The sequence below is a fragment of the Corvus hawaiiensis genome, chromosome 5 (genome assembly GCF_020740725.1).
Source record: "Corvus hawaiiensis isolate bCorHaw1 chromosome 5, bCorHaw1.pri.cur, whole genome shotgun sequence".
NCBI classification, from domain to species: Eukaryota; Metazoa; Chordata; class Aves; order Passeriformes; family Corvidae; genus Corvus; species Corvus hawaiiensis.
Genome location: NC_063217.1, coordinates 19,416,856 through 19,436,698, shown reverse-complemented (window position 1 = coordinate 19,436,698; position 19,843 = coordinate 19,416,856). Strand labels below are relative to the sequence as shown.

Below are 19,843 nucleotides of genomic sequence, written 5' to 3'. Positions count from 1 at the left end.
AACCAACCATTTGTGCCTGGGTTTTTTTTTGTATGTGTGTATATCTATATGGTGCTGCACAAGACATGCTTATGAAGGGAAAGAAGCATTTATAGTTAGCCCTGAACTAAAATCTGCAACTACACTGCACATACAGAAGTATCATGCAGAAACTTGGACAGAGACCAATGAAGTTAGAAGGCACTGCTGTCCCATTTTACATGTGTAATGACACCACCAACGTGGATCTCAGGATCACATCCCATTTCACAGCAGATACCCTGGCTGGATTTTAAACTGATCATGTACGATTTTATTAGAATTATCAAAATCAAGAAGAAACACTACAACAAAGTCTCTAAAAAAAAAATAAACAAAAAAAAGCCCCCTGGGATCAAACCAGAATTACACTCACTTAAGAGATTTTAAGAACTAATTTTATGTTTGTCACCAGTTGGCTAGTAAAACAATTTTAAGGTAGAAAACACAGTATCTCTAGGTCTGTGCTTCTATCTTTTATACAATTGTTGAAGTTATTCTCCAAACAGAACTATGAAGCTCTTGGAAGGATTCTGATAATATGATCTGTAAGGCTGCAGATTCTGTATCAAAATCCTTCCTTCTCTGAAGGATGACCAGTAGATGGCAATTTATTTAAATGTTGTAATGTACAGGTATAGCAATGAACAGATGAATGCAGTTGCTATCAGTTACTTGTAAATGTCAAAGGCTTCAAAGTCAAGTCACTCAGGAGAAGCCAAAGTAGAAAGAGGAGATGGAGGTAGGGCACAGAAGTAGCTCGAATAGCACAAGGTCCCATCTTGCCTGTGAATGCACCCATGTGGATTCACAGAGGTGGAAACAGACAACTTTTCCCAGTGAAGAAATCAGCAAATAAAACAAAAGACAAGACTGATGGTTTCAATGAACATAGATGAGGGGGCAACATGGCAGAAAATATAATTAGAAGATAAATAAGAAGGAAAGGGTTTCTAAATTCAGACAAGGAATTGAAAACTTTACATGGTTCTAAACTGTGCCACCCTAAACTAATGTGGATCATTAAGGCCAGGTCTACAGAACCTTCCACTCCAGGTACCTACAAGCAGCTTAAGAAACAATAAACTAACATTTCTTACTCCCCACCCCACAGTCCAGCAGTAGAAACAGCACCAAGAGATGGCAGCATGTAGTCTTGAAAGTTACTTAACACCAACTCCTCTCCTAAATTATGCAGCAAAATTTATACATTCTGAGAAAAACTGAAATGTAATTAAGGATCTGGAAAAGTACACATGAAAAATAAGGGAACTGAGTCTAGAATACAAAGGCAATAGCACACAGAAAAGACAATATCCAACTTTTAACCATCCCTTTCCATACTTGAAGGAGATAGAGAACCTGAAAGATGTCAAATTCAGAAGATTTTATCAGAACTTTCTCAGATAACTTACAAGTTTGCTTCTACAAAGAATCAAGATTTCCTCAACTTCTCTCTCTTCAGCATACATCATTAAAGTTGAATATCAATACAAAAGTATTTTTAAGTAATATGGACTCTAACTCCTCATGCTTTTGGCCTAACGCTAAGCTTGTGCTACTGGATTATCAGAAATAAATATCCTTTACAGAGACACTAACTAAGCACACAGTTTTTTCTACCCTGCTCAGCAGCATGCAACTCCAATCTAAACAGGGCACTATGAAAGGCCAACCACTTGACCCAGCTCGGTAGTTCCGAATGTTCTGAAGTGGTACATATTACATCCTTTCCTCTAGCCCAGTTACTTCACATCATTCTCCTTTTAATCTTCTTCTCTGGATCCTACTAGGATTTATTACTGGTACTACTTATATAGCTAATTGCCAAGGCTTATTAGATAAAGAGATTTTTTTTCTATCTGTAGTTCTTCTTCTAAGACCAGCACCATCCCATGCAGTTTCTTCCAATGATACCAACATTAAAGTTCAGCAAGTGACCATTTTCTCTGCAAAAACCTCAGATCTAATTTCCACTCTGTTCCAGAAGAATCAATTTATCATTTCAGAAAATGACTGAAGGGTCTTGGAAATAATTTTGAGACGTAATGTCCATATTGTCCCTGTTTCAAAAAACAGAAGTTCTGCAACTGTTGAGTTTCTGACTATTTTATGTGTCTTAGTGGCAAACACCTTTGCAGATGTTTCAATAAAAAAGTCTGTAATCCTTCCTTAAAGCCAGGGATTTTTTTGTTGTTTTTGTTGTCATTCTTGCCTCCCTTACTTAACAACCACTTTTAGCCCTTTCACAGTCTTTCTTACAAGTAACCTTGTAGTTCTTCTATCAGTTTACTACAAAACTAGTTAGTACTGGTAGGCTTCTGCTATTCTATATTCTTTTTCTGCCATGTCCACTTCCCATATCAAAAACTTTCTTCAAGTGACTGTGTCACTTGTGCTTGCAAACTGAGACTGCATAATTTCTAGCTGTTCCTTACAGACCTACTATTCTGTCAAAACAAGAAATAAGCTAATTTACTGAATTTCTAGCTTTAATTATCAACCAACGGAATGAAATGTCAGAGAGTCTGCAACTAAGAACAGGATTAAAAGGAGTCAGGTGCACTAGTTGCAATAATGAAGTTGCTAAAGTTAAACAATTAAACACAGTTCATTTCTTCTTATTTAATAAATTATATAAAAAAGTGAAACTTTTTTTTTTTACACATTATTAAAAAACAGTTTCTTATCTAACTTCAGCAATAATACAAGCAATAATGAAACCAATTTAGATTTTTGGGTGGACATTCCATATCTCATTTAAGTGGAGTCCAGTGTGCACAGCCTCACAAGTACTGATGACTTTTCACTCCCAGGGTTGGTCTTCTTTTGTGCTGTTCTGGTTCCATAGACGACCTCACTGTTCATTTGGGGGAAAAAAACAAACAAAACAAACAAAAAACCAAACCCATATTCCTTGGTTAACATTGAAAAAAACCAACAAAATGTGGCAAGTTTCAACACCTGTTCAAACCATAAGTACTTTTGTATCATCATACAGATGTTCAATTATGTTTGTCACAGCAACATGGCATTTTATCTTTAGCCTTGTAGAAAAAAATGAAACCCGATAGTTTATGCACATACACGCACAGAGTACACTTGACAAGAACGCTTTTATGTGGTTTACATTTCACTTTTATTTAATCCTCAAAACTGCCCATATTGCAGGGGTTTTCTTGATGAAATATGGAACTGAGCAATTCATTCTACAAAATTATGGTAAAAACTTGCTCGTTTTTCTACCTTTATTGCTAAGAAACTTTACAGGTGCACAGTTTGTAAAAATAACCCTTTTAAGACTGAATGTATACACATGCTACAGGATTTTAAAAACTGACGTTAGCATAGCACCTCCAGATGGGGCAAATGCAGTGCTGAACATAGACAGAATGTTTACGAAGTTAGAACTGCTCATTTATTTTACAGCTTCTAAAGGGAAGAAATTGTTCAGTCCTAAAAGGGTTAAGTAGAAACCCTAATATACTTCTTTTTCTAACAAAGCTGCCACTCAATCCCACAGTACAGTGCTTGAAAACAAAGTCAAAAGTCTGGCACAGGAAAGTATACACATTTGTTCAGTACTCATAAACACAGCTGCTTTTGAAAGAAAGTAAATAATATGGTTAATAATTGAAGAACATCTTAGTTTCAAGATGGACATCCCTATGGAGTCATTTAATCCACAAGTGGGTAGCTTACTTCCAATAGATAATTTGTTTCACTTGGCATTAATATTTTCTGTATGGGGAATTCATCAATTTATGTCTTGAGTTAATGTCTTTTCAGGTAACCATTCTGATTTTATAAGTCTGTGCAATGAAAACAAGTACAGAATACCATTATTAACACAGTTGTGGGATGCCCTCAGGGCAAGTAATTAGGAAAAACATCAGCAGCAGGTTATTAAAGACTACGCTAGTGTTGAATTCTGAAACGCAGTTCCAAACAACAGAAAACAAGAAAAGGCATAGCTATATTAGAGCACTCACTTTGCTTTTTCTTCCTATAGTTGGAACTATAACAACATTCTGAACACAGACTCAATTTCTATGTATACAGAATTAACAGCAGACTTAACAGCTAGACTTGAACAGTTATAAGAGTTTCATACTGAAACATTCTATAAGTAGTTTTATCAAAATCTCGAGATATTGTTAATATCATGAAAATTGATTAACAGCTCACAAGGCCAATATATGTAACAATATCACCCCACAGAAAAAAAGTTCAGGAAGATAATACGTCTGAACAACTGCATGTATTAACAACAGTAAGGACCTGGAAGACCATTTCTGTACTACAGAATAACTACTGGTAACAAGAGAGCCACAAGCCAAATGAAAAAATGTGGTTTAAAATGGTCTTGTAAGCAGAATAGGCTCTTTTTTCACCCACTTGGCTGTAGTGTGTAGAACAGCAGATATTAGGCTAAATCTTTACAAGTCAAGGGATATTATATCTATTGAGCAAAATTGCTGCACGTAAAGAAACTGAATATAAAAAGTATTGCATTTATACATAAAAAATTTAAAATAATGAGTATAAAAGCACATGTCAAGTTCTGAAAAGCTATTTTAAATAGTCTTTGAAGGTTAAAAGGCTTGCTATGGTTTGCCTGCTGTGTGTCTATCATGGTTTCTTGAATACCCTCTAGATCTGATATATGTATCTTGTTTATTTTAATTCTCAGTCTAATTAGTGATGAAAATCTGTGGCTCTTGAACTAAGCTGTACTGTAAGATATTTATGTGCTTCTAACAAAAACATTGTGAAACGATTCCTGCCACAACACAATAAACCAAAATTTTACAGCACATACAAAGGTAAACAGATTTGCAAGTAAATGCCAGTAAACAGTTTAAAACAGAGATAAGGCCACAATGAATCCTGCCCTTGGTCACTGAAATGGAGATGAGGTGAGGCAGCATTCACTAGTGCTAGGAACCAGCATCGCGACTACATCACGGGAACACGTTTCATAATACAGAATAAGGAGTAGGAAGGCCTGTGGTAGAATACAAGCACATTTTAAGAGGAGAGTGGCACTGATTTTACTATCTGCTAAATACGCTTTATAACCAATTTCTTCCTTTAAACACATTGTTTTCACACATACAATGGAGCACTAAAGCAAACAAATAGAATGGAGCGTCAGAGTACACAGATACGGTGCAGAGATGATGCCTTAAAATGGTGGTGGATGTTGAAACTGGAATAAGTGGTCAGAAATAAAAACCCTATGAAAATGGTCAACAGGTAAGCTTGTAAGCAACGCACTGTAGGAAACCACAGGTTCACATTTACACAGCAGTTGTGACTTTTGCTTCAGGGTATAGAAAAGGCTGAACACACCAAGAAATTTGTATTTTGGCTTTTAAAGAGGAAGATCACACTGTCAGAACTTGTCCTACAAGTCTATGCCTAGCTCTGGGACTACAAATGAACTACTGGGGTATACTTTCAAATACAAATGAAGCAGGCAGGTCTACAAGGAGGGACAAAATATGGTAAAGTCAAAATGAAATACAAATGCAACAACCAACAAAGTCAAAGTGCAAATGAGCCTTGAATTTATGCTGGAGAGAAGACTTGAATGTTGCACAAGCTGTTGGCAGGGAAAAGGAAACCCATAGGAAACAAGGATGGGAAGAGCTGACATCTTCATAGTGCTTTTATGATTTTCTATTTGCCCATTTCTAAGTAATAAAATTTACTTCTAGTTATTACTGTATGATCACTTCACAATGAAAGCACGTTCTCAATACAAGTGTTACACAAAAGCCTGGCCTAATTTACTGAACAGTATGAAGAAAAACATGCTCGTTGTGATTCTTAAGTGATGAAGGGCATCACCTACCAATCCCATTTGTAGCACATACTTCTCATGGTACTTCAGTTACATGCCAACAAGACAGAAGACATGCTGCCAAATGAAGTTATTGGGAACATTCCACTTTTGAAATAAAACATTTAACTTACACTTAATACAAATTATGTACAAGATTAGAAAAACCTGAACAGATCCTGAAACATTTTCAGATGTAATATGACTGAGCAAGGAAGAGGGGGAGTAACCCAGTAACAACCCTTCAAAAACACCAACATATGCCTGTGACATGAACAATCATTAATATGACTGCTTGAGATGCCACTTTTAGGAAAAAAAACCTCATGTAATGTTAGAACCTCATGAATTATCACTATAAATACATATTTAAAAAAGAAAAACAGAAATAACTATTAACAATGACTGAAAACAGAGCACTAAAGTTAACATACATTGCATGTATTGCAGGCAAGGCAGAGGCATTTTTTAAAGCTTTTGCACAGACTTCATATAATCTTAAAAAAAATATGCTGGCCTTTACAAGGTTCTACTTGCTGAAATAAAAACAATTTCAGTTCATAAAAAGTCACAAGACTTCAGTTTAAAAAAAGGAACAGTTCCAGCCACAGACCAAAAATATATATTTTTTTTAAAACTGGAAGAGTATGGTAATTAGATTATACAAGCATGGTCAGGCTTGGAACCTGAATATACTTCAGAGCAAAAGCTCAGAGGAAAAAAAAAATATAAACTATTTGGTAACAAAAGTGTACTATATGTTGTGATACAAAAAAGGTATGGTGAAAATGTACCTTTTATACTAAAGCTTATACAAGTTCCTTGGTCCATAAAAACTATGTTGTGTTCATGTTTTCTAGTTTGCTCAACGTGTATCCCAGCCACATTTTTGTTTCTTGCCCACTAAAAAAAACACAGCTGAAAAATAGATTTTCAATAAAGTTCTTATGTTTCGGATGTTGGTTTTTTTTTTATTGTGGCTTCTGTTTTTAAGATCAGCACTTGCAGGTAACAAGGTTCAAATCATATCACCTAAAATGCGAAAGTGTTTTCCCATGAAACCACAAAAATTGTTCAGTTCTCTTGAATGTAGCACGAAAAGTCAATTAAAGTCCAGACAAACAACAGTAGTTAGGAAACTACAGTTGCTGTAGATGATGTGACATTGGTGGGGTTTGTGCTGACGCTTGTGTAACTTCCCTCACTGTTTGTGTTTGTTTCACTGGAAGCCATGAGGCTTGAGTTGGCTCTGAGAATTGCTCCAGCAGCACTGCAGTGTGGCCGTGGCCCTGGTTCCGGTGTGTATGTAAAGGTAAGGCTGGTGGAGTAAATTATGCCATCGTTACGGACCAAAGTTACTGGAACCTGGACTGGCTGTCGGACCCACCTCCAACCCTCTCGAAATGCAGAAATGTCTGGAACAACACAAAGCATGCTCTCTGCACATCTGAAAAACAGGAGAGTCAACTGAGCACAATGTACTTAAGTTGAAAGAAGACAATAGAACAGAACAGTTCAGTTGGAAGGGACCTACAATATTCAACTAGTGCACACACTGACCACTTCAGGGCTGACCAAAAGTTACAATCATATTATTAAGGCCAAATGCCCTTTATTTGCTTAAACACAGAGAGGCTAGGGGTATCAACCACCTTTCTAGGAAGCCCGTTCTAGCATCTGACCACCTTCTCAGTAAAGAAATGTTGCCTTATGTCCAGTCTAAATCTTCTGTGGTGCAGCTCTGAACCATTCCCATGTGTCCTGGCACATGACAGCAGGAAGCAGAGCTCAGCACCTCCCTCTCTACCTCCCCTCCTCAGGAAGCTGCAGAGAGCAATGAGATCACCTCTCAACCTTCTTTTTTCTAAACTAGACAAGCCCAAAATATTCAGCTGCAACTCCTAGGGCCTTCCAGCCCTTCACCAGCTTTGCTGCCCTTCTCTGGACACATGTCAGTACCTGAACATCCTTCATAAACTGAGGGGCTCAGAACTGCATGCAGTGCTCGTGGTGAGGCTGCACCAGTGCTGAATGCAGTGCAATAGTCACCTCTTTTCACCAGCTAGATGCAACCTGGCCTCCCTGCTGCCAGGGCACATTGCTAACTCATCCTGAGCCTCTGGCAACCAGTACTCCCAGACCCCTTTCTGCAGCACTGACAAGTGTACACCTGAGTGTGTACACAAGCACAGACTCTTCAAAGCACCCAGTAGAACACAGACACCATAAAAGTAATAAAAAATATTGTACCTGTACATGGTTTCAGCTTCCACATCCCCAAACCAGACACGTAAATTTGGAGTGAAGTTCTGTCCTGTAAGTTCCAACATCGCTACATCCCCACCACCATTCAACTGGAAAGGGAGCAAACAGAAAAAGAAGAAAAAAATCCCCCCCAAATATATATATTAATGAAAATAAACACTCTCCCCTCAGGAAAAAATAAACAAACAAAAAACCCCAACAAACAAAAAAACCCCACCAACCAAAAAAAGTCACAAACAAAACCTTCACATACAGGTAAGAACTTTGAACAACACTGTTTCTATCAGCTGGACAAAACCAAAACACACACACAATCTACACAACTGAAATATAAAGAAGTAACACGTCCAAAAGATACTGCCAATTAATTTGATACTATGAAAGAATTTCGAAGTTTTGATAATGGCCACTTAGAATAGATGTCAACAAGTCTTTGAAAACAGAGAACAAAATATTTCAGAGAAGGTATTAGGGGAGTTTTTCCTCTGCCAAGTACTGGGGGTTTTTTTAGTAAGGCTCTCTTTGATCTATAATTGGCAAGAGTCAAAAACAATTTCTAAATAATCAAACAGAAATCCTAGGGATATCACTACCATAGTACTTTCAGAAATAAAATTCTTACTGTATACAACAATATTAGTATTATTCCTAGAATGGATAGACTTGTGTATTCTGAAATGTGAGTAAGAAAAATTATTACAACAAAGTAATTTTATTCTTTATAAAGCTATTGACACTGTTTTTCTACAGTATTTCACAAGGGTATCATGAACGTTAAATGACTATGATAAAAACGATCTCACATAAAACAGTATATTACAACAAACTACAAACTTACTTGAAGACTTTCTACAACAGGCACAGGTGTCACTGGAGCATGGACTGGACCCATCCCCTCATAAAATGTATATTCTGCTTTGTCTGTGCTAATGATTGTCCAAGAAGCTCCATCATTAATCATTTCTTTATTTGGTTCTTTTGGGCATGGAGTGGCCTTAGAGAGAAAGAAAAGTTTTAAATCTGATCTGTAGATATGTTTGTCAAGTCACAGACCTAAAAACCAACTCAGCCAGTAATAATGCCTGTTATTTCAAAAAACGTATTTCTTTATGTTTTCCTCTAAAAAATGGCCTAGAGAAACAGCCTTCATATTTCAGAAAAACTACTAGAAAACTAGTATTTGTGAGAACACCATAACTCTCACCTAGGACACTGTCACCTCTCCAACCTTATGTTTGAGTTTTATTTTAGTTCAACTTTCAAAATTTTAATGTTATTCAATAGGTGTCAATAAAAAAACTACAGCAACTAGAAGTAGCTGCTTTAAAACAGATCTTTAATTAATACAAAGCATCCAAAACAGCTGAAGACTGAAGTGGGCCTTTTTTTCTTTTTAGAGTTCTTCACCCTCCACAAAATGATGGAAAACACAAGTTTATATTTCAGTGTTTGTGCAAAGACATAGGAGAGAAGCTGAAATGATAGCCTTGCAAATTAGAATAATGGAATCATAGAATGGCTTGCATTGGAAGGGACCTTAAAGATCATCTAGTGTGTCCCTCTAAATATTACTAATTAGTATAAATATATATACAGATAGATAGATACACAGAAAATACACAGACAAGTATTTTTTTATGGCAACAGAAGCCCCTGAACAATTTCACCACCTAGCAACTCATAAGAAACTTGTGTAGAGGTCAAACACTGGCACAGAAAAAAATTCTAACAGCTAGATTCTGTTTCCCTCCATTAAGTTTTAAGGATATATCGGTATGTAACCGTAACCTTCACTCTTCAAAGTGGCATATAAACTTCAATTAGCATGAATTGTCCAGACCAGATGTTAAAAATCAAAGCTGTATTTTCATGTGGACTCTTCGTTCTGGTATAATTATGTAAAAAGCATCGAAAACAGCTCGCAAGGAAGTGTGTGACATGGATAGTAACTACAGATCTTTCCAAACTCAAGACACCCAAATAATACTTCCATCAGAAACATATGGAGCTTCTGAATTACTAGCCCAACTACAGGAGAAAGTTTCACAAAGGATGTCTGGACTTCAGGCGGCTCTCTTGAAAGCTGTTTATTGCATAGGCGAAGTTACAGCATTTCAGGGAGCGGGTATCCAGAGCCAGCCCTACAGCTGCCAGCTCCAGCTGTAGGCATACCTGAAGCCCCTTTCTGTTCAAGTTACAAAGCATTAGATACTTTTCTTTGCTGAGTATCTTAATACATAACAACCAATAAGCACCATACACAATACCTTTAACATTTGCCTATAGCCTATCATAGCTACTACCATCACCATATTATAGTCATTATTATCCAATCACAAGAGTAAGTAAGTTACAATTTAAGCTTACAGTGGAAAATTCTCAGACCTCTCTTCTTGCTTTCTTGTTCGCCTGCAATAGTTCTTTTTGGTAAAAACATGTTTTCTATTTACTTCTGCTCTTCTTGAGACTTATTTACTTGGTGAAAAACATGTCTTTGTTTGTAGTCACATACCTTTGTCCTATTCATAAAAATCTCCTTCCAACTCATCTCCAACCTTTGCCTTCTCAGTTATTCAGTGGTCAATGTTTCAGCAAAACATCTTTTACTCTATATCAAAACTTATTTTCATTTTTATCTGTTTCCTCAGTTTCTACATTCAGAGATCTTTCTGCCAAGCCTACGTATCTGTGAAACTTTCTTACTAAACTTTCATCCTCTCCAACACCCAACTTCAAAAGAGAAGCCATTATATAGGAACTGCTGTATACTATTTTGAAGCAAGGCACCTTTCCTATAGGCTGATTGCAATTCTTGTTGGCATGGAATGATATACTTTGAGTCATAACAAATAAAACCACGGATATGAAAAAATGAACAACCCTGTAAAAATCCTTGACTGACTTTTTTCAGATTTCCTAAGTCCATGAAGTGGAAGGCAAACGCCACAGAATTTGTTCTCAAAATCCTGTTGCATCAAGAATCATTTCAGTAACACATTACTCCTTCTGTTACAGAAATCTTTGAAAGGTTTCAATTCCCTTTGTAGAGAAGCATTCTTCCTTGTCACTTCCAAATAGGGCTCCGGGGGCATTTCTCACCTTTTCTTTCCTTCCCTTTTTTAACTAAATTTTCTCAACAGGTGGCACTGGAAGATTAAAATGGCTTAACATCACGCTTAGTACCTCATGTACTGTCTGGCTTCAACTGGAGACAGAAGTTACAACTTGGGATCCTAGGGTTGCCACTGACGGTTTTCTGAAACCACCACCTCAATGTGCGGTGGCAGCTGCAAGTGACGACACCATGGTGGACACCAGCAGATAAAAGTGATGAGAACAAGCTGTCTTTACACTACAAAGGTGTAAATCCTTTGTTCACCTAATTCTGTAATACTGTGTGCAGTTGTGGTCTCCCTGTCTAAAAAAGTCAGAGCAAAAAACAAGAGAAGGGACAGAAAGGGCAATTAGAATCACCAAGGAGTGCTGAACTCATGAGAAGAAATTGAGAAGACCGTGATTTTCCAATTAGGAGAGAAGAAATTAAGATGTTGATGGCTAAGTGAATGCAGAACTGTTGCTCACTAAATACTGCAAAACTGGAAGAAGGAATCACTCACAGAAATTGTTACATCATTCAAAATAAATACAGCAAAAGTTTATTACACAGAGAACAGGAAACCTCTTGAACTTTCTGACACAGATTACTGAAGAAAAGGAACATCTGCACATTCTGAGTTAATCAAACCGATGTACACATTACAGAATGACACTAAAAGAGTCAGGGATGCAGCCTTTAACAATGCTTGGTACAAGAAGTGTGGATGCTGGCAGAGTACAACCACACCGGACTGTGAAACACACCCAGATCCACCGGCTTCCTGTAAGCACCAACTCCTATTGCTGCTGGTAGACTAGACACAGACATGGACCATGCTCTGATCCAGTAAGGCATGATTTATATCCTTTCTCCGTGCCCCAGAACACACGCATGTCTTGAAAGAGAGATCTGGGTGGTACTTCAGCAACTGAATTTCAAGGTTCATGCTCACCTGCAGACTTTTTTACAGCCTCTTTGCTTTAAGCCTCTATGGTCTCTGTATAGGGCTATTTCCATTTACCAAAGAGAGACTTGCCATCCCAAAGTTTCAGGATTTTGGGGGGTTGTTGTTGTTATTGTCGTTTTGGTTATGTTGGGGGTTTTTGGGTTGGTTTTTTTTTCAACAGTGACCATAATTTGTCTAGATTCCTACTATAGGAACAGTATACACATGCTGTTTCCCTGGTCTTTGTCTTCTGATCCAAAATAAAAAACCCAGATAAAACAGGATTTCTCTCCTGACATTGGCTGAGTTTATCTTCCAATGTGATTTCACCTACCAAAGCACGGTAACAGCCTGATGTGCAATTTACCAGATTTTATTCAACAAGTATAAGCAGCAGCTACCTCCTCCACAAAGAGGATTCAGGACAGGGGCTTATCCTTTTATCTAACTACTACCCATGTGGAAAGTTCAGAGCTCTTATTAGACTGGGCTCCATGAGTGCTGCTGAAACTGAAGTGTGGTAGTGTGGGGTATGCCCAGCCCCCGCCCTGGAGGTTCATCTGCTGAGATAAGGAGGCTGACTAAACCTCCCAGCAGAACTCCCCTGGAAAGGGAGCTACTCTTCAGTTACGGCGAGAAGACGACAAACCCAGAATCCTCTGGGAGACCCTATGCAGATCCTTTGTAACCCATTGGCCTTTACCCTCTGACACCCACCCCCTGTATCCCTATAAAGCCAGCCCCCTGCCCCTGTGAGGGCAGAGAGAGCTCGTCCCTGGCTCCCCTTTGCCAAACCAATAAAGCTGCCTCGTGCGGAACAGCTACACGGGCCTCTCGTCTCTCCCTGGTCTGGCCTGGAGGCTGCCCTGCAGAGCTGAGCTGGAATCACGAGCTGACAATCACTAAAGAGCTGACAGCTTCTGCACGGGCCCTCCTGGCCAGCAGCTGACGGAAGACACTGGGCCTCAGGAAGGTGATCTCTTTTGGGACCATCTCTCCGGAGCGGTCACAGCTTCCTCGGTCAGAGCTACTGACCCCTCACCAGCTGTCATATGGTAGGACATCCTGATAGCTCCACAGGCAATTCCAGGATGCTGAACTAAGGCAGCTGTCAGAAAAGCAGGAGTTGCTTCTTCATTCAGCGCTTCCCATACAGTACTCTGAGAATGATTAAATAGCAGGCTGATCCTGAGTTATTGTAATTCACATTTCAAGGCTTTCTCTTCTAAATGATAGTGATACCTTAGGTTTTAGCTTTTATATTTTTCAGAGCCTGTATTGCCTAGTATGTAACGCTGACACTTCATATAGCCTGTTAGCTACTGTTCTCACATTTAGGTTAGACATAACAAATCCTCTCTGGGGCCTGAAGTCAAGGACACCTTGCTGTCCCAGGCCCTGAAATATGCAAACTGAGCCTCTGGACAGGGGGAGCAAACTCGGGGTAATTACATCATTACTTGAAATTATAATTGGAAAATTAACCCTGATATGCAAATGGACCAAACTTATAAAAGTGTGAGAAACTCATGACCCAGGGTCCATCTTGGGTGGAGCTGCTTGGAGGCTTTTGACTCCCAAGGTGTACCTTTGAAGGCCCTTAAAATAAATACCAGATTTTATTCTCTTTTTCTTGTCCAGCCTCTGTTTTCAGGTAGCCATTTCAAGGCATTAATAGTCCATTCTCCTTTACAAGAATATATATTGACAGATACGTATTTCTGCTGTGTGCAGTGGGTAGAAACAACAGATCTAGTACCTTCTGAACCACAGGTCATGAATATGTTACTGAAATAGGAACAAAGCTTCTCATACTCTCTTTCCATTATCCCAATTCAGGAGAGAATTCAACTGAGTCTTTACCAAGCCTTCCTGTCCCTTCCCTTAAATTAAGGGAAATCTTAAATGTTAGATTCTAATTTCCTATCTCTACTTTTCTTACTCAAGAAGGTACAGCTGATCTAAGGAAGTCCTGAATCTTTCCCAAGCATGGCCATCTTCCTGGAGCACAGCATTATCTCTCAACACCCTTTGTTACTTGAGCTGCCCCCAAAATATTTATAGAAAATTGCAATACTTAGGTAATCCTGAACTTGGCCAAAGTCTTCACAGAGTCATAGAATATTCTGAGTTGGAAGAGACCCACAAGGGTCATCAAGTCCCACTCAAGTAAGGACTGACCCTGTTCAGGGATTGAACCCACCACCTTGTTTTTAGCACCATGCTCTGACCAGCTGAACCAATCTCAGGGTCATTGTTGGCCTGCTAGGAATTACCATGTAGAAGTGCTACAAGCATGTCTGTACATACAAGAGACATAAAACCCGATGTTCTTCTCCACCTGGCTGGAGAAAAAATATTTCTGAGACAGTTATATTCTTTACGAATCAAATTTCTGTGGCTTCTCAAGTTACTGTGGGCAACTACCACAGCTGTCTATGTTTACACTCTTAGCCAAGAGCAACACATGGCATCTCTAGTGAGTTCATAATGAAACAATACTATCATCAACTGTATCATTTCCTATTTGCTGTAACCTAGAAATGGACACACAAATAAGTGGTGCAGCTCCACTGGCATATACCAACATGTTAAACCACAGTATCATGATCACATGCACAAGTTTCTAGTGGGTTTCCTTTTTCTCCATTGGAGAAACCAGAATTCATTTTCCAGACAGACATGGAAGAAAATTATGAGGAAAGAAAAACAGATTTGGAAAGGCACAGATAACAATTCGTTGCTTTTCATCCTCTCTTTTCAAGACAAAGTATTAGACTCACATTCAAAACCTACTACAAAAATGGCATTCATATATACTTTGGGAGTATTTGGGAAAACCGTGCAACCACGCTTCTCATCTGTTGAAATAGTTTTAAACAACTTACTTGAAATTGGATTATTCTCTCCTGGGAAAGGCACAAATACATTCTCTCAGTGTCTTTAAGGTAAAATGCACATTTATGGAGCTGTGATACTGGATCATCTGCATCCAATAATGCCGTTTGTTTATCTACTTTTCGAATTATCTGTGATGAAAATTGTACATATATATTTAAGACATACATATAGTCAGTAAAGGAAGTGAAAAGTATTTTTTTTAACATTTCCATGCTTCTCATTTTGATACCAACGTTAGATTCATAGTTCTTAGTGCCTTTGAAACAAGAATGACACTGAAGCCACACTCAGTACTACTACAATGTGCTGCATGCATAGATATTTTATCTATTTTTGCTCAAGGAGTGGGGGGAAAAAATTGAAGCTTCAGCAAAATCTGCTTTTGTCCCATTTGCTAGTGTAAAAGAGCAATTATTATATTGGTATCTTCAATCACTAATTACTATTCTTAGTAATTAATATGCTTCTACAGCTTTCACCACTGATAGGATCAACAACATTCTGTGGCAAACTGATTGCTGAAGGAGAATAATTAAAATAAGGATTAACTAAAGATATTGAGATGTCCTTAAGTAGAGTTTTGGAAACAACAATCAGAACATATCTTAACAGCTGGTCATTAAATATTACTTGAAGACAACTGCAAAGAACAACTGTTCCTTACATCTGGCACCTCAGTGAAAAAAAATATCTGCTGACTTAATTCAGATCTGTTTAACCAATTTATTTCTAAAAGTCAAAAGCTATTCCCTTAGAGAGTGAAAATCTGTAGCTCATAGTTTTAACTCAACTCCTAGAAAGAAGTTTAATGCTTTATGCAACACTACTAGATGCAGCAGCCAAAGTGCCTGAATATTTCTAAGCTGACAATCAGGAAGCCAACTATGTCCTCTGCAACATCTAATGATAATGAAGAGTATTATTAGCAATATAAATTTAAAGGTTAACTTTTTTCTTCTAAGTTCTTTGCATTTGCTTATAATATATCTGCAAGTTACCTTTTAATTGCATCACCTTCCATCAGTCCTGTAAGGCAGTATGACAAATGTTCCCAATGGCAAACAAAACAGGAACCTTTAGCCTGATTTGTTTTAATCTATTTCTACTTACAAATAAGGTTTCTGGAATAATAAATGATGGCATCTCTTTTCAGCAATAAGAAAGTATTAACATGAAGCCCACAAAAAAGTGACATCCTCTTACTGCATTTCATGTGCTTGAACCACATCAGTAGTGTAACCAGGTCTGGATTTTACTGTCAAACAATGTGATTTAAGGGAAACAAAAAAAAACCCAGTGAAATTTTTATTCTGTACCATGTACGCTGAGCAGGCTATTATCTTTTTTTTTTAGCCAAGTTTGGTATTGGGAGAGAATTTCTCATTACAGTCCTAGCAAAATAAGTCTGGGAAGAGGAACAAAAGCCTGACTCCAGGAAGGCTGTTTTTATATTGGCGCATTCTGAAGATGGCTTCTACCTAAAGTTGAATTAGCAGAGCCTTGTATGAAGCTCATAATAGGCTGACAAGCCACAATTTCACAGAAGATCTCATATGAAGCACTGTTGATTATTAATTCCATAAAATTCCACTTAGGCTGGCATTAAGAGCATAAAACAGGAAAAAAAAAATCTATAATTACACTTAACCATATTTACAAAAGCCATTACTGTTTATCCAGAAGTAATTTTTTTTTTTTGTTCACAAACCTTAACTAATTATTCCAAAGGCAGTTCCCATGTTTCAGACTTAAATATTATTAATAAATATGAAAAAAATGTTTTTGCAAGCTGGTACTAATATCATGTATCCTCAGGAGTACATAGAAGTGCTTTTAGATTCAAATCAGTCAAGCATTTTTAAAGCTGTGCTGGAACTCAACACATGGAACAGTCCTACTGGCTACTAATATTTTACTCATCTATCGATATCAATATTTAAAGCATTTTGGAACAGGGGAATCTACAATACTGTTTTTAAAATAGACAGATTAACCGATTTTGGCAGGCTTGAATTCTGAAAAATTCCCTATGCTTATTTTACAAGTTGCTCTTTGTTTACAGAAAATCTGCAGATACAAAAATATGCTTTCATTAAAATAAATGCCATTTTCCATATAAAACATGTATTACCCAAAGGCAACACACAAAGCCAAAAACTGTAAACATTGCAAACCCAGCTATGGAATTACATTAAGTTGCCATCTATAAATTAATTACAGCATTGGAGAAATTAAACTGTACCAGTCTCGGGAGTGCCATGCCAGTAACTGAGCATACAAGTTTGACAGTCTGCCCATAATGAATGTAGCCATCTCTCACTGTGAATTCTTCTCCTTCTGATTCATCATCATCCACTGCATGAAACAGGAATTTTCAGAATTAGTTGTTTTAATCACTGTTTTTCTTGATAGGAGATACATTTAACATCATGCTATTACATCAAATATATACTCAGTAACAAAACAAGTCTGCATATGGGCAATTAATATGGAGGAAAAAATGTAGGATGCTTTTTTGTGAGGATGAAGAAAAGAGTGAAAAAAAATTCACAGAATTGCTTTTACTTACAGAGGTGAATGTAAAACGCTCCCCACTGCTGTGAACTGGCATGGAAATTACCACCTTCTACGTGTAAATATCTGGTGCTAACTGTTTGGGATCGAAGTCTATTAAATAGTGCCACTTTTGTCCCTGATGCAATACATACTGCAAGGAACACATACAGACTTGAGATTATAAAATTACTTCATTATTACATAGAAAAGTAAAAAAAAGTCACAAATAACATAAACTGAAGAATACTTGAAATCAAGACATAATTATCAAATACTGGTTAATTTAGAAAATATTTATATTTGTGAAAGACCAAAAATAGTCTTAAAGTTATGAGTGCAATAACATACATAGTGTCTGTTCTCCAAAGGCATGCTAGCTCACAGAATTTTGCCACTTAGCCAAATGGGCCAGTGCTTGCCAGCTGAAAACTGTTCATAGTTCTCCAACAAGTGATTATTTAAGGAGAAGCTTTAGCTTGCCCTTGTGAAGTACTTAAGACAACTTTCAGCAATCATTTGAAGAATATTTCAAATATAAAGAAAAATTATTCTTACAATCACAAGCAATTGAAAGGAAGACAGATGTAACTATGTCAAATTATAACCATGCAACTTGAAATGTTCTCAGATCTGATCTTAACTAATAATTCAAAAGAGAGAAATGTAAAGTTTGCTCCCCTAAAAAAAAACAGCAATTAAAATTTTGCCATCAGAATGGGAATGTTGTTCTACTTGGTTCATATTTACTATTGAACATTGCTTGTTTCATATTCACTGTCCATCAAAACTATCTGTCTGAATACAAATTCAACAGTGCATACTCTGAGCCCACGGGCGTGAACTGCACAGCAACAGATTGCCTTTAGTCATGTGCCAAGCTAGCGGCCCCGAGATCCACATTCCATAGGTGAATGGGTTCCAGCCCAACACAGATGGAAGAGCCTTTTAAAGCACTAGTGAAGAGAGAGAGAAAAACAAACAAAAAAAAAGGGTATCTCTTGAGGTGCTCCAGTGGTATGCAGGCAAAAAACGTTGGAGGAAAAGCAAAAACGTTCCCAATTATACAGTAGCACCAGAGATATTATTAGTTGAAAAACACGGTCAGCAAATAAATCTGGGTGAAATATCACCATACAGATTTCTTAAACAACTACTTAAAATGAACCATGCAAAACAAAAATAATAACAACATGAAAATGGCATGAGACAGTAAGAAGGTGGCTGTGATGTGACGAAGTGCAGTTTGGATAACATTTATCACAATCTGAAAGCAATCTCTTTGATACTGATCAAAACATTCTAAGCACCAGATTGTGGCAGTTAAAGAGATCCAAAAGCTTAGAAATCTGCGGTAGAACATTCTTTATACATCTGTCTACATGAATTCATTCCTCAGAGTACATGGGGGTTTGAGTGGGCCTTTTTTATTTACTAAATAATTAACCGTGACTGCATAAAACTCAACAGGGTAACCTATTTATATGAGAACATTTAAAAACACACTGATGTGTACAGTTCTGAAATACAGCTAAAAATCAAAAGTTGAAAATTTCGTTGTATTTCCTTTGTAGTCAGACCTTAGAATACGTAACAAAAAATTAGTAGGAAACAAAATTAATTGCTACATAAAGGAAAAAACTGAAATACTTACAGTCTGCATTTTTCAGTGACTGTTTCTTTTTAGAAGGCTTGGAGATGACTTTGATCCGTTTACTGAGGAACACACCGATGTCATCACTATTGCCATAGAACATTTTAACCGATAACATGAAGTGCTTTCTCTTGTCTGAGTCTGATATGTATAATGTTTTGGCAGTGCAATAATTCTGTAGGTGAAAATATACTGTGGTTTCTTCTTTGAAGTCAACCCAGTTCAATAAACTATGCATATTTAATTACGAATGAATTAGGAAAACTAATACAATAGGTTTCTAAAACAGATGAGAAACTGGTTTTTTCTATCTCTTCCATATGCATTTCTTTATGACTACTGTTTAGCTTTGTGAAGTGTTGCACTCAACCTCATTACTCTATGATCATTCTAAATACCCTCACCTGAACTGGAAAACATGATTGGAGACCCTAACTGTATCAAAGCCACCCCCGAGGGGCCAAGAGCACTACTAAAAATTACATTTGATTAGGGCTGTACAGACAGTACACTGGGCATGCACAAGGAACCGCCTGTGCAGAAAATGTGTTGAACTAAACT

At 37.4% G+C, this 19,843-nt stretch overlaps 1 protein-coding gene across 2 annotated transcripts in view; it reads right to left on the bottom strand.

The window, feature by feature from the left end:
• Positions 1-2,628: 2,628 nt before the first annotated feature.
• Positions 2,629-19,843, bottom strand: part of RBPJ (recombination signal binding protein for immunoglobulin kappa J region) — a 60,906-nt gene continuing 43,691 nt past the window's right edge. For both annotated transcript variants that reach the window (XM_048304054.1, XM_048304055.1), the window contains exons 5-11: positions 19,283-19,457; positions 17,645-17,782; positions 17,318-17,430; positions 15,063-15,203; positions 8,970-9,125; positions 8,117-8,220; positions 2,629-7,313 (exon numbers count right to left, since the gene is read on the bottom strand). In XM_048304054.1, coding sequence (XP_048160011.1) covers positions 6,998-7,313; positions 8,117-8,220; positions 8,970-9,125; positions 15,063-15,203; positions 17,318-17,430; positions 17,645-17,782; positions 19,283-19,457 — 1,143 coding nt within the window. In that variant the 3' untranslated portion in view covers positions 2,629-6,997. The remainder of the gene's footprint in view (positions 7,314-8,116; positions 8,221-8,969; positions 9,126-15,062; positions 15,204-17,317; positions 17,431-17,644; positions 17,783-19,282; positions 19,458-19,843) is intronic.